Source organism: Barbatula barbatula (genome assembly GCF_947034865.1).
Source record: "Barbatula barbatula genome assembly, chromosome: 6".
Classification (NCBI taxonomy): Eukaryota; Metazoa; Chordata; class Actinopteri; order Cypriniformes; family Nemacheilidae; genus Barbatula; species Barbatula barbatula.
Genome location: NC_136765.1, coordinates 12089202 through 12104851, shown reverse-complemented (window position 1 = coordinate 12104851; position 15650 = coordinate 12089202). Strand labels below are relative to the sequence as shown.

Below are 15650 nucleotides of genomic sequence, written 5' to 3'. Positions count from 1 at the left end.
ACGCCCCGATCAGGAAGTAGTGTGGAGAAAACGAGGCTAGTGTTTTGCATCTGTTGTGCCTGATTTAATATCTGATAAGGTTTAATATCCCTTACATGTGCTAAATGACTCAGGGTAATGTTGATCCATCTTATCAAATGGGTCGCGTATGGCTCCGCAGCTGTCAAGGAAAACATGCGAATAGTGCTTGCATGTTCTCGTCCTACCTCCTTGGAGCAGTCGTGCTCTGTCCTATACCAACGAGAATACAGGTAGTTTTGGATAAGGGTAAGATTGCTTATGGGAATAGTTCACCCCTAAATGAAATTTCTGTCATAATTAGGCACTTTGTGACCGGATAAGTTCAGGAAAAAAATTCCGGAATGAGTAAATAATGCTGTCGTCCACAAACCAAGTTTACTCTCATGCCATTGGAATGACACGATGATGAGAATGACAAAGGAATTACATTTTTTGTGTGAACTATCCCTTGTAAATCTGGGCAACAGAGGAACTTGGATTTGAAGTTCAATCTAAAAAAAAGATCTTGTTCCCATCTTGTTTCAAATTTTAGCCAATAATTTCTTACATAATCATCTCATCTTTCCATTTATTGTGGCTGATGCTCTGGGCCTCTCTTTCAAGAGCACAGCTGCTATTCACTTTCGATGTTTAATTACTTGTGTATTGGAAACTTTTCTTTTGCAGTCTATCAATCTCTTGGCCTGATCTTTTTCTTGCTCTCTTAGATCCATCCATATGGAACATGCCAATGGTGGCTGTGGTTTATTCTTTCACGTTCTCACCTTGTTTGTGTATTTCCTGTTTCCCGTAACTCTTAAGATGGTAATTCTTGTGTCTAGCTTAACTACGGCGTTGTTTTTCGCCAAACATGGTGTTCATTAGACTCAAATGAGTGACAGGCTTTCTCAGCAACCCACTGCTTCCTACAACTCACTGGTTCCTACCTTTGATCCTTGGCCCTTTCATACACTCTAGAGCACCAACAAGGTTCACACAGATTCAGGCATCGTCTTAACATTTAACTCAATGCTTCTCTGTCGTTGCTCCTGTAACAAACATATTCCTGAAGATGAAATCTGACTGTTGATAGTTCTGTTGTTGTTGTTCAAGCCCTTATATAGGACCAACCACTGTATTTTGTATCATCTACCGTAACTTGAACATCTTATTTAGCTATTAGGATATTTTTTCGAGAACCAACAAGGATGCTGACCTAGTTGCATTTTTCATCCTCAAGTGCCATCTTTTAATTTGAGGATTTAGGGCAATATAGTAATACATATGTTTCACATCTTTATTAACTGATATGTCTGAAACAATAATATTCTGCCTATACCACCCCAGTGTCCATTCCTTATGATTGATTAAAGTACGAATAGCTCTAATCTTCCAGCTGCCCTGTTTTTGAGATGTCTCTCCCAGGCCTCTTTCTCCTTTATTTCCTCTAGATGGATAGAGTGCTGAAATGGAAAACATGTGTCTCCAGAGTGTGTAACATTATTTTCCCCTGTGATGCCCTGGCAGCCGTGATTAACTAATGATAAATGTTATTGCATTATTTTGCCTTGGGAGACAAGGGGACTGCGATATACCCAATCTTTCATCAGCCATCTTTCTCCTCGTTTCTGCTAACATGTCTTCCCACCACCTCGTATCAGCATGACGTGAATTGAACCACAGAACTCGAGCTCCAGCGAGGATTTGTTTATGAATGTGCCACAAACTCTGTTCAAAGGTCTCGTGTTCCCTTGCGTGTAACATGCCAAAAAAGAACAACATAAGCTTGTCTAATCTTCCTTTTAGCACCTCTGTATGCATCATTAGCTTTATGAAAGTCGCCGTCTGATCTTCTGCCGTATAGCAGCACCTAGATTAAGTCACAATGGTGAACTATAATACGTCTTTGGTATTTCTCGCGATAATTACTTTCCTGGAAAATCCCCAAGGAGGCAGCGTCTTGTTTATGAACAATACGTTTAATGAAGGAAATTAGTATAGGACTGTATTTCTCAGCAGCTGTGTACACACAGAGGAATCTGTGAGGGGAGCCATTAAAATAAATGGCAGAATGGTGCTGAGAATTGCGATGCAGACATATAATTATTTAAAAACGCCTCAGGCGCAGTCTCATCGAGACATGTTTACTTATCTCGCTCTTATAGCACCTCCTTAGTCTGTTTGAAGTGTGGTAAAGCTACCTGTGCACAAAAAAGTTTTTCACGTCTTCCTGTCACCTACTGGTTAGAGCAAAACACACATTGAATCTTGCTGTTAACTATTTACATAAGCCATGTCCTAACACAGATACGGTTTCAACTGTTGTACTAAATGGAACCTGATCTGCACGTTAACAGCACGGCCGAGGTGTTCGCTGTGTCGTGCAGTGTGAAATCACCATTATTCAGCACATGAAACATTCACCCTTCAGCCCCTCTCTCATGGTTAGAGCGTGTACAAACTGCAAAGCTGGCATTAGCAGGGCCATTACGGCAGCCTCTCTATAGTCCGGTCCAGATCAAATTAGTTTAAAAAAAAATTGGATTTTAAATTAATCAGCACGTTGGAACCGAATAAAATGGATGACGGTAATGACTTGCAGGCCAGGGGAGCGCTACGTCCCACATCTCTGCATGGAGGCCATTTTGTTGCCAGATCCCTTACCGCACGCATGTCAGTTGCAGTGGAGTGGCAAGGAGGCAAAAACAAGACCAGAGTGACGAATGTGGCTGCTGGCCAAGCAGCTCCTGTCGGATGTGAAATCGGGGGACTGTTACTTTGGAATTTCAGAGGGGGAAAACCTCCATCTACCGAAGACACGCTCGCTCCTGCACCGACGTTTCAAGCAACCGCGCACGCACGTGGTTCGCAAACATCTGTGTCGTTTTATTTACATTTACAAATGTACGGTTCTTGGTGTACTGTATTAATACATCACTTTTCTAACATGCTGAAATATTTGTGGATTAGAGCGCACGTTTGGGTCTCGGGAGGCTTGGTGCTTGGCAGCATCCAAAGCTCTTTCAAACAGTTGTGTTTTTAGGAAATAAAGCCTTATTTGGGATGATTATCCTGCTAAAAATAGTTGCTGTATGACGTTATAAGAGTTGAATATTTGAATGAATAACTTGAATGCCTATTTTGAATGGTTTACCAAAAATTGACTCGTGAAATATGGCGAGAGAATGTAAAAGAGAAAGAAAATTTGGCATTTGGTAATGACAGCTTAATGGCCTGTGAGTGAATAACAACATAAGTATTACTCATGTCTCATTTCAGTGATGGATTGATATCAGTTTTAACAGAGGGGTGTAACCGATATCTAATTACTTACACTTTCATCCTCTGCAGGTCTTGTGGAGATTTGTATGATGCACCCGCTGGATGTTGTAAAGACCAGGTAAAACATAATTTATCATATTATTTCCTCTCTTTCCTCTCTTTCGCCAATTTCTCTGTTTGTAATTCAGAGCTGGCTCAAAGCTGGAATTCTTCCTCTGTGGGAACTCATGGCGGTAGCTGCAATCTTTTTGTGGAAAATGAAATGCATCATTTACTTATTCCCCCACAATGTTTAAGTAATACCTTTTAATGGGCTTCAATTGCACACATACTTACCTCATTATTTCACTCAATTCTATTCCTTGTTTTGATGCAAGTCGCTGAGATGTTAATACAGAGAAACGCTGAATCTTTCTGCCAGTGTAGAAGAGTGGAAAGTAAAAAAAACTATGGTGTGTGTGACCAAGGCCCTCACACTAGAGCCTCTCTGTATGGAGTGAAATGGGTAGTTTCCCCAAAATTTTAATTCTGTCACCATTTACTCACCCACTTGTCATTTCAAACAAGTATGTCCAGTTAACAATATTCTTCAAGATATCTTCTTTTGTGAAAAAAAAGTGATACAGGTTTAAAATGACAAGAGGATGAGTAAATGATGACAGAATTGTCATTTTTAGGTGAACTTTCACATTTACAGGTTGTGGCCCATGCTTAAACCTTTATAGCTTCTGCGTGCCCCTGCCAGGACCTCCGGTTCTGAGACTAACACCCCTCATGCGCACACACTGCAGTAAACAATTTATGTTTTTCATTGCATAAACTTTTCGAGATGATAATGAGAGGTTTGTGCTTTTCAGGAGGAAGGGTGGTCAAGGTGGTGTGTTTGTGTTACTTTGTGTCTATTTGCATGTGTTTGTTTGCGGCCGGGTGCCTTTGTGTGTACGCTCGCATGAAGCGATATTTGATACCCTAGAGTCCTGTAGAGTGATTTAGAGTCTGTTGTTTGGGGTAAAAGGTTTATTACAGGTAAGGCCACAGTTAGGCCACTCTCTCCTCACACAGGGTCAGGGTTAAAAGTGCACGCTCTATTTTCTTTGTAATCCTCTTCCTCGAGAAGTGATAAAAGGCCAGCGTAAAGAGCAGCAGTTTTATCTGTTTTGTGTGGGTCTGTGTATGCGTATCATATGTGAGCATGGCTCGCATATGTGCCGCTATCTTTCATAAGCTCAGATCGTAGGGTTTCAGGCTTGGCCAGTTTTGACAGCCGCTTTGTTTTTGTTCTTCCAGCGCGGAAGAGGACTCATAATGCGATACCATACTGCTGAAATTGATTATTGATGCTAAGTGGTGTTTGTCAAGGCTAATATCACTTTTACTGATGCCCGAAGATTTAGACAATTTGGCATGTTACTTTACCATCCCACTTGAAAAAAAAGAGAAAATGTTGCTTTTACTTTTCAAAGGTATTTCCAGTTTTCATATGATGGGATTTAACAGGCCAAAAATTCCAGATATAAAGTCTTCATATTAATGTGTAATGTAAGTTTAGTGGTGTTCCATGGTGAACCCTTATCACGCTAGCTAAATAACCACCTTAGCAACCACGAGAACACCCTATCAACCACACTGCTGTGCATTAACAGCCATTGGCTGCAGTGGCAAGTCTTCTCTATCAAATTTCTTTAAAATGTAGTTTTTATATATACACCCTCTCTCTCTCTCTCTCTCTCTCTCTCTCTCACACACTCTCTTACCGCTTTTCAGTCACACTAAAGCAAGCTAATTGAGCTAGTGAAGGGTTAGTAGAGCTGAAATCTATTAGCATAGGTCTCAAAGAGTCGCTGAAGCACAAATGCCCAGCACACCTCCTCAGCAACGCTATGTAGCTGCAGGACTGGCTCCTATTAGTGACTTTAATGTCCGCTGCTCTAAATTGGATGCCAACCAGAGTACGTTTTTTTTTTCGCTCGTTCTCTTTCTTCAATGAGCCGCCTTAGTGGAATCAAAGGCTTTTTTTCTGAGGGGAACCTGACAAAATGTATACTTGAGAATACATATTTACCGTGGACAAATGAGGTTGCTGGAGCCATGCAGTGGCGGAGATGGAAATTGGGGTCTGAGGGGCGTGTACATCTTAGGCACACACACACAAACTCACAAACAAACATCTGGCGGTAGATAAGGAGAACATTGAGAGAACGTATGTAGGTTGAATTAATGTTTACTTTAAAGTCGTTCTTGTATTTTCATTAGGGGTTCAGTTGTGTCTGAACCATCTTGGACTCCTATACTGTGTCTGACTGTCCATAGCCCGTGAATAAACATGACAAAGATTCTTTACAAATTAAGGTTTGTGAGCAAGGACATGTCAATGTGCATCTTATATTTACTTGCGTTCAATGGTTGCTCATTTCGAGGTTGGAATGTTATCTTGTTTCAAAGGGGGCTTGCTGGGATGTGGGCAGGGGGTTTCAGAGGTCAGTTAGACTTCTGAGGAGACAGTGAGACTGGAGTTACAGCTTTTCATTAACCTGGAAACCACCTAGTTACATGGTTCATGGGCTGGTCTCAGCTCACTTGGAGGTAACAAAGGGTGTCAGGCGGCACTTTCGGCAGGGGGTGGCTGCTCGGGGCACCCCATCTGACTCTGATCATCATGCCGGCTTCCCTGCCACACTCATTAGAGACCAAAAATGAGCTTGCATTGCTCTTGTTGAAAAAGCTCCGGTTACGTCGCCTTGCTCCAACCCAAACACGCCTTAAGCCCCTCCTACAGGCTCTATCTGCTTTCTTTTTTGCATGAGTGTTTCAAAGAATTAAAAACAGGAAACATTTGTAATTTGTAATTGTAGACATATTAAAAGTGACCTTTTATTTAAATGTGTTCTTCTTCCCTAAGTTAAAATGTGACTTTGCTACAAATTAAAAAGGACTTTGTTTTATATCCTCACAAATTTTCTTTACATGCAACTGCACTGCCTCATAGAGACATAACCAGCCAGTCAGTATTTTCGATTTACCAGCACATTAACAAAAAATGTATGTTTGTCCCACGACAACCATAACTCAGGCTGTATTGATGCAGTTGTCCTCTTTGGGCATTACTCAGCACACCCGCTTATCTCCGTTCTCTCCACCAGCGGGTTTTTAAAACATCTGGGGTTTCCTCCTCATGACAGTCGCTACGATGTCACAACCATCGTCTGATCTCAGCACGCTTGAAAGGGATCTTCACCGTGGGGGTGGTTGCACTGGAACGGATGTTTGACGAGGCCTGTGACAGATGACGTGCTGTCCTGTCAGACACGGGTGACCGTGAGAGACGAGCCCACAAACTTCCACCCCCGACTGCTGACTGAACCCTTCTGCACTCTCGATGGAATCCCTCAAACAGCCTTTAAACAGCAGGACTCAAAGCTCGGAGGCCAGAGAGCCGATCCGGCCCTGTAAAGCAGCACGCCGCTCAGCTGTGCTCCAGTGATGTCTTAATCCTACCCTGCCCTGCCTGGCGGCTCTGATGGAAGAAACTGCAGGCAGGGATCCGACTGTGGCTATCTGCGAATGGGAAGTCGGTTCTGCAATCAGCGGTCGGATAGTAACTACTCGCAATGACAGTGAAGAATGTCAGTAGAACATTGGTTGTGGTATGTTTCATTACAAAGGGAATCTAGAGGCAGTCCAAAATAACTCCAGGGCACTATTATTTGTGGTTTAAAAAGGGAGTAAAAAACTCTTTATATTAGTGGTTTACCACTGACGTGTTTTGGCCAGAGTCTCCACCAAGGGCGTTCAGAGTATAGTATGACTGCTCTGGTTAATATAGATCGTTTTGGACAATCAAGTGTTATTAGTATTGTTAATTTGAGTTGGTTTTATCAGTTGTTTATGGGTCGGATAAATAATATCGGCAATAATAAACTATATTGCTTCATTTGAGTCATACATGTGGTCATAGTGTTCTGGCATCATAGAAAATGGGTCCAGAAAAGTTGTGATTAAATAGACCGAGCTACACAAAATTTGAGGTGAAATAAAATGGATCATTGGACAGATGATAAAGATTACATTTTGTCAGCTTACAAGAAAAGTGTTCTTTGTATTAGAGCTTACAAATAAGAAAATGCAACAAATATATTTGATCTGCTTTATTGGTACTAACTACATTTTTGTGGATTGACAGTAGCTCACTTACAATACAACAATACAGTACAGCTTTCCTGTAGCAAACTTATTTTGACACTTAGCTGATTTATTATCTGTATCAACTGATTCAGATTTTTCCTTAAGTGCTGTTCTTCACTATTATTTATTACTAATTTTATTACTTCATTACTAATGTTTTGTGTTATATATTCTGTTTTATGTAATTCTGTCATCCTTACTGAGGTATAAATTTTGTTGCAGTTAAATATCCAATATCTATATATATATATATATATATATATATATATATATATATATACAGTGAGGGAAATACTTTTTTGATCCCATGCTGATTTAGTAAGTTTGCCTGCTTACAAAGAAAATAAGGGTATATCATTTTAATGGTAGGTTTTTTTTTAACTGATAAAAACCGAATTTCAAATGTACATAAAGGTTGATAGGGGATCAAGTTCTTATTTCAATGACTGAAAGTCAAATAAATGTATGTATATAAATGGAGGCATTTATTTGCCTTTCAGTCAGTAAAATAAGAATTTGATCCCCTACCAACCAGCAAGAATTCTGGCTCCACAGACTTGTTATGTGCCTATATGGACCACAGATTAGTCCTGTCACTTTAAGAAAGTACTCCTAAGTCAGCTTGTTATGTATATAAAAAAATCCTGCCAACAGAATCTGTATCTTCCCTTTCAACCTCTCCACCACCATGGTCAAGACCAAATCGTTTTCTCAGGGACAAGATTTTAGACCTGCACAAACATTGAATAGGCTACAGACAGAAGCTTGGTCAAACAACTGTTGGTGCGATTATTTGGAAATAGAAGAAATACAAAATTAAAACAAAAATTGCCCTTGGTCTGGAGCTACCTGCAAGATTTTCCCAATGGGGTAAAGATGATCATTCATGAGAATTGTTAAAGATCAGCCCAAAACTACACGGAAGAAGCTTGTTAATGATTTCAAGACAATTTGGACCACAGTTAGCAAGCAAACCATTGGTAACACGCTATGCCATAAACGATTGAGATCCTGAAGCAACCCCTTCCCAAGAAGGCACTCCTGGCTCGTCTGAAGTTTGACAATGAACATCAAAATGACTCATAAAAGGCTTTGGAGACAGTGCTGTGAGACCAAAATTGACTGTTTTTGGAGGGAGAGAAATGCTAATTATGACCCCTAGAACAGCATCCCTACGGTGAAGCACTGTGATGGAAATATTATGCTTTAGGGCTTTTCTCTGCTCGGACACAGGATGACTTCCCCGCATTGATGGGCCGAGGGACAGGCCCATGTTCCGTAAAATCTTGGACGAGAACCTCCTCCCCCTAACTTGATCACTGAAGACAGGTCGTGGATGTGATTTTAACATGACAATACCCAAAACATAAGCACATTTAGGGCCCTATTTTCACGATCTAAGCGCACAACGCAGGTTGCCCTCGCGCCATGGTGCTCGTGTGAGAGGTTAAAGCAGGCAAGCAGACCATCTACAGGACAAGCTAGATTTTTTTCTTTATGTCCACATAAATAATCTTTTACATTGTAATTTATTTTTATAAATATTTGGGCTAATATTTGCCAAAACTCCTTATATTTTGTCTCTATCAATAAGAATAAACCTACCATAAAACTTATAGACCCTTCATTTCTTTGTAAGCAGGCAAACTTACAAAATCAGCAGGGAATCAAATAATTATTTCTCTCACTGTATATATACTGTATATATAGAATGCCTTCCGAATGGCTGCCAGCTGAACAGCTTTTTCTATATTTCTCTAGATATCTTTAATATTCTGTTATGTTTAATTGTCATACTGTGTACACAACAATGTTGATTATCATATCTGCCTCTAATCACCCCACTACTCAGCACCATCATAAAGACACCGGGTATTTCCATACAGCCTTTATGCGCCCTTGAAGACGCCATTTGTGGGGCGTACAAAACGAAAGTGAACACCTGAATCATTTCGTGAAGGGCCTTTTCGGCAGTGGCGGCCGGCCAATAGAGGGCGCTAGGGCGCCGCCCCCCTTAAGCCACAAAAAAAAAAATTAAAACAAAAATAGTAATAATAATGAGAAAAACATCAGTATGTCAATATTTGTGTGTTTTAAATATGGAATGCACCCAGTAATACATGTAAAATATGATACAAAATTATATTTGCAACCTTTCCTCTGCCTGTCTGACCGCTTCATCAGCTCTGGGGCGATAGAGAAAGCGCCCCAAGGAGGCGGGTCTATGTAGCAGTTAAGCCAATTGCTAATTTAAGATATGAATGTATGACATAAAATTTAGCCAATCAGCGTTCTTAAATAGAATCCAAGAAGGGCGATCATTTTATCGCCCCAAGCCCTGATAAAATAAGGACTGGGCTCTAGGGGCGCCATTTCTACTAAACGACAATGGCGAGCGCGGACGTTACTCCTCCAAGACCCAACCCTAACTCGGTGAAATCTCTCCTCCAAGATCCGTTTGAGAGGAGAACTTTGTCGGAGAAAGTTCGGGTGAAAGAGCTGGGCCCAGATCAACCTGACCTCTCAATCAAACAGCAGGCTAGCGAAAAAGGGAAGCAGTATATGCGCAGCTTCTCCCGTAGCTGGTACACCAGGAAGGCTTGGCTAGCTGGGTGCACCCATGCTAATGCTTTATTTTGCTTTCCACTCTGTTCTGACAGCATGCATATTGTGTTGCCTATTTACTACCAATGGCACCAACAGCCTTTCCAAAAGATGTTACTTATATGTAGAAATAGTCAATTGTTTACAAGTTCAGTTTAAATGCAAATAAAAGGCTTGTGTTTGTGCATCATGATGTTTATGTTTTTGTGTACGAATGCCTCAACTTTTTAATATTGGCATTAAATAATTACTGACTATTTCACTGAGCACTGCTGTCCTGCAGTTTGTGTTAAATTTTATTGCGATGGTTACGGAAACAAAAAAGTATGGCACAGCCCCACCGAGAATATTTTTCACCAGCCGCCACTGCTTTTCGGATGTCCGTTAGCGAAGGGTACATGCCACGGTCACTTCAAGGAAGTGAGTTCCGTTTGTGATCAAGGATTACGAGTTCTCGTGAAGCATTTTGAAGCAAATATGTTGTGGGATTTTGACTATTACATTTAGTCATTTAGCAGACGCTTTTATCCAAAGCAACTTACAAAGAGTTGCGTTTTTTTTTGTCTGTCAAGTGTTCACAGAAGAGGTGTGTTTTAAGTAGTTTTTGAAGGTTTTTTGACCAGACCGCGTTAGGAAGAATGTTCCACCATGAAGGAGTTGTGAAGGAGACGTTACCTACAAACCTAGTTCAATACTTTTGTTCGTATGTGTTTTACACTATTTTCGTCAGTGATTAATATGATTTAAGATGGTTAAAATATATTATAAGATCATCGGGTTTATAATAAAGTATGTTTAAAATGTTTAAAAGCTATACTTTATCATATATTTCCTTTTTAAATACCAAGTGCAGTGAAAAAACAAGGTGAAATGATGGATTACTGGATTCAGATTGCACGTGCGACGTTGTCAAGGTAACATTCGGTCACTCATTCTCTTTGTGAAGGAAGTTCCAAACACATACAAGAGAGACAGTAATGCCTTACACCCTTCAAAGAGTTCACTACAAGGGCTCAGCCCTTCGAAGGGAGTAAGGCATCTGTTTGGAAAATGGTCACTCACTCTGCACTCAGTCATCGTCTCTAAACCTGCCCAACTCACCTGGTTACTTATCTTCTTTGTCAAGTCTTCATTCTGATCGTCTTCATCCTTCTTCGTCTTACTCTGTGTCGTCATCTGAGTGTTTGGCTGTTCCGGTCATCCTCACCTCAAGTCACCCTCTTCACTCCCGGATTCACCATGAGCTCCTGCAACGATAAAGGACATTATCATTATCAAAACCCTTAGCCTTTCATTCATATATCAAGTATAACTCACCTGCATTCAGTTTGTGTGTGTCAATAGTGTTGCAAAGTAACTTACTGTAGCAAAGTTCGTTCGAAGGGAAGGAAGGAGGCGGGAACCGGCGGACATTCAAATAAAACTTTAATTAAACATAAACAAACAATAAACACGGAAGTAGCCGGCAGCCACCTCACGGTAGACTGCCGGCCATAAAACATACACACAAATGTCTGGGCCCGGTCCTCTCTCGTCAACAGTCCTGCCGGTCGTCCTTTTAAGCTCCCAATCTCCTCCATGATAGATGCGGGACCGGTGCGCGCACAGCTGATTGCACTTATCACTCACGCCACCCTCCCCGCGTCACGGCTCTCGTCCCGCCTTCCTCACCACACTTACCATCTACCCTTGAGTGATCTGTTACAATCATGGCTCCTCTAGATTTTAAAATCCAGCATATCCACAAAATACAATATACAGTATACACAAAGATATGCACAATAGACATACAATGTATATACAAGTTCATCAGAGGACAGTGAAAGGTACGTTTTAAGCTAAAAGCTTATCATAATTGTAAAATAATTAAACTACAGTCTTTACTACTCTACTCTGTATTTACTCAGAGACCAACAATGCAGATTTTGATGCTTAATGTTTATTTTTCTAAAATACTAGTTCAAAAGCAATACATTTTGTGTAATCATTCTTCTTGTTGAGGGTAGCGGGTCTATTACTTTTCTGCACAGTTCTAAACCAGTAAACTATTTCAAATGAATACACTAACAATCACCAAGAACGCTCATTGTGGCATTGTGGCAGCCACTTGTGAACGGGCAAGCACCACTCGCATTTTCTTCAAACGTAGTTAGCGTGCAGAGTTGGACAACGTGACTTCTTGTGCCAGACCTCGTGCTGGCTGAGTAACCTCCTGTTGATGTGACTGCCATTGCATGTTATGACCTGGTATTAAACAGGTCTGCTTTAAGAAGGTGTCACATTCACCCAAATGCATTATGTTACAAACATACTAAATAAAGCAAAAATGTCCCAGTGTGCTGAAATGACCCGTTTAAGAGAAGCAGTAAAGTGCCTGATGAAAACTAATTTGTCTCCAGCGTCTGTCAGACGCCTCACAGCATCTGTAACCCACTGCTTCAGATTTTTGTTTTGCAGCAGCCGTGGTCCTTCCAGGCAGGGGGTGAGAAGCGCAAGTGGAAGGTTGTAATTCAGAGACTCATGTTTCTTGCAGAGAAACCGCTGAGTGCAGTAGTGATGACCTCACGCTGCACTGTCCTTACGGTCTGTGTAATAGCTGCCAATCTCCCGCTGTCTATGCAGTCTCCACTATCCTTGGCAGTCTCCTCACTTAAAAACAGCCATAACTATGCTGAACCAAGCTGGACTATTCAAACTCTCCCAGTATGACATTACAAGCTCGGGAGTGTTTGTTATCGATCCTAAAAATGATTATGACCAATGATTAGGATTTATCATTACATTTTTAATGTTGTCTCTGTCAATGAGTGTAGAAAGATCCAAAGCTTGGCTTAAAGTTTGTCCACCATTTACTGCTGAAAGACTCTTCATTTGTTTTCCAATGGTATTTTTCACTATGCTGTCAGTTCGGCTATAATTGTATTATTTCTATTTTATGTACATTTACCCTCACTGGGTCATTGTCACAAAACCATTAAAACATCATGGCAGTACTGAATTTAAATTTAAGACATATAAATCATTAATGCAAAAATAGTCTTCTCTACATTAAGAATAATTTTAACATGGGAATCAATTTTTTTTTATATTTTATTGCTTTTTTCCTTAGTAATCTCATTACCGCATTTCGTCCAGCCATGTCTGAGTGCATTATATGTTGTAATTTAAGCAAAGTAAAATAAAAATATAAAAAAGTTATTAAATGTTCTACCAGATGTGTTCAAAGGACAAAATAGACTATATAATATTTATGTATAATTAAAATTAAGAAATATTGGAATAAAGAAGTGTCCATAACTGATGTTCTCATCCTCCGAACATTTTTAAAGGACTGTTTACACACACAGATACACAGATCTTTACATTAAGCTTGATTTAGTTTGAAGTAATCTGCCAGTACCATCCAAATGGATACCAGGTTAACAGGTTTCTTTACATTTGTCTTGTCGTGCTTTATGCACAATATTGATTGTCATTAAATTCCATATTAACAAAATGTATATGAATATACTTTGTGGTCTTATTATGTATGATGAAAAAATCTTGTCGAAGCATCATGGCACCATGTTTGTTATTGATATTTTCACGGGGTGATGGTAATGATATACTGAAGGTTTTGTTTTGGGAAGAAATCTTCAAAAACGTGTTAATTGCCAAAGTTTAGAAATTAATGCTTTTAAACAGACCTTATTGTGCCTTAAAAGGAAACCCCAATTTTGTGAGAATCACCCATCTAAGATCCTGATTGTTTCGTGCTAGCTTAAACTGTAGATTTCCAAGCTTAGATCTACTCATAATTTCAAGTAGAATTCAATATCCTGGATGGGAACACAATCAAATTAAAAAAAAATTACGGCCATTAAATATTGCTAAAAAAATAGGTGCTTGCTGTTGCGCATTCATTAGTCCACTAGTTTGGTCGTCATTTATGTGGCTTGCTACACATATATACTGTGTTTCAGTTGTACTAAGAATGTCGGAATCAACATCTCTGTTTTCACAAGAGGTCAAAAAGAGGTTGTCAACCTGAGCCCCAAAGCTGTGGGAGGGGAGCAGTTTGTAGGATAGGTTCAACCTTGTACAACAGATCGTCTTGAGGGAGGATGTCATTCCTTGTTGCCCCCTCAGGCGGCTTCATTACCCTGGTCACAGTGGGTCCAGTGAGGCCCGTGGTGCTACTGAAACCCAAGCTGTCCTAACCCAGACCGACACCGGGAAGCATGCGGTGTCACAAGCGCCATGGCTTTATCACTTCCCTTTGCCCCATCTTCCATCTTCTCTTCTGCTTTATCTCCTTTCCACCAAAGCCTCCAAAAGCTTAGTTTTATGGGGCACCTCCAGCTACAGGCCCAGCAGCATTAGTTCATTGAGCAGGCAACAGAAAAGAGATTTATCAGAGAACTTTGTTTTCTAAAAACCTCACATATTGCGTATTCAGTTTTGCATTAATATTGTCAAAAGCACGCAAGAATCTAGTGACATTTCGTTTTTCTACAGTCGGATTATGTACAATTCAGCTCATTTCTGTGGATGTACAATAGGATAGAAATTTAAAGGAGATAAACGTCAAAATACAAACGACTTTTTATGGGTAGAATATATTCTACAGACTGAACATTTTAAAATGTATGTTAAAAGGATGTGTACAGTATATTTTACAATGTTAGAACGCTCCTGAAAATGTGAACATATATATTTTAGCTAACTTTGTACAGTACTAAATCGTGAACATGGTCTTTGACTTAAAGAGCGATTGTTCCTTTCTGTTCTGAGTTTGATTGGGTGTCGGCATTTGGCATGTTGGAGCATTTAGGTTAGAAAGGTTCAACCTCATGTACCATTGCAATGGATGTCTGCCATCTTTATGATCCTGCTCATTAAAATTAACTGTCTAGCTGTAAAAAATAGATTTCCTTTTAATGCCGCCTTCTGGATTCTCTTATGCACTGCTGATTATGTGTAAAAGAAACCTTGCACATGCACGCTTTGCTTTTCTAATTTTACATTCATTTCAGCTTTTGATTATAGTGTTGTTTACAGGCAGCTTGTAACGGATTAATGATACTTAGCACTACTGACTGTATATATATATATATATATATATATATATATATATATATATATATCAATGAATATCATGACTTAGAAAACTTAAATTGATAGATTGATAAAGAGATTTTATAGACCAATATTTACGTTATCCGTTGGGATTTGCTTAATGTTGAGAAAACTGTATTTGATTGACTGTAAACTAATTGTATGGTAAAAAATTGTTTGTACAGTAAATGTATATTGTTTCACCTTGAAACACTCTGCTTTACATACACCATACAATATCTGGTTATGATTTTTACAGACTGGAAACAGTCATAGACCGCCAGCATCCAAACCCAACGCCAAATTACAAGTTTCATCTTCTGCAAATATTTTCAATGGTGCATATACTTTTCAGTATGCGGAATGGTTTATCATTCACTAGACTGTTTATGATGACTTTAATATTTCAGCCATCAATGAAATAATGCAGATCCCACAGTACTTTGAGGGAATACCCAATATTTAACAAGGCAAATTTAAGAGAC

At 39.8% G+C, this 15650-nt stretch overlaps 1 protein-coding gene across 2 annotated transcripts in view; it reads left to right on the top strand.

Annotated features, from left to right (window-relative positions):
* slc25a21 (solute carrier family 25 member 21) overlaps window positions 1-15650 on the top strand; it is an 85446-nt gene that overhangs the window by 51955 nt on the left and 17841 nt on the right. For both annotated transcript variants that reach the window (XM_079458846.1, XM_079458847.1), the window contains exon 3: window positions 3352-3400. In XM_079458846.1, the coding sequence (XP_079314972.1) occupies window positions 3352-3400 (49 nt within the window). The remainder of the gene's footprint in view (window positions 1-3351; window positions 3401-15650) is intronic.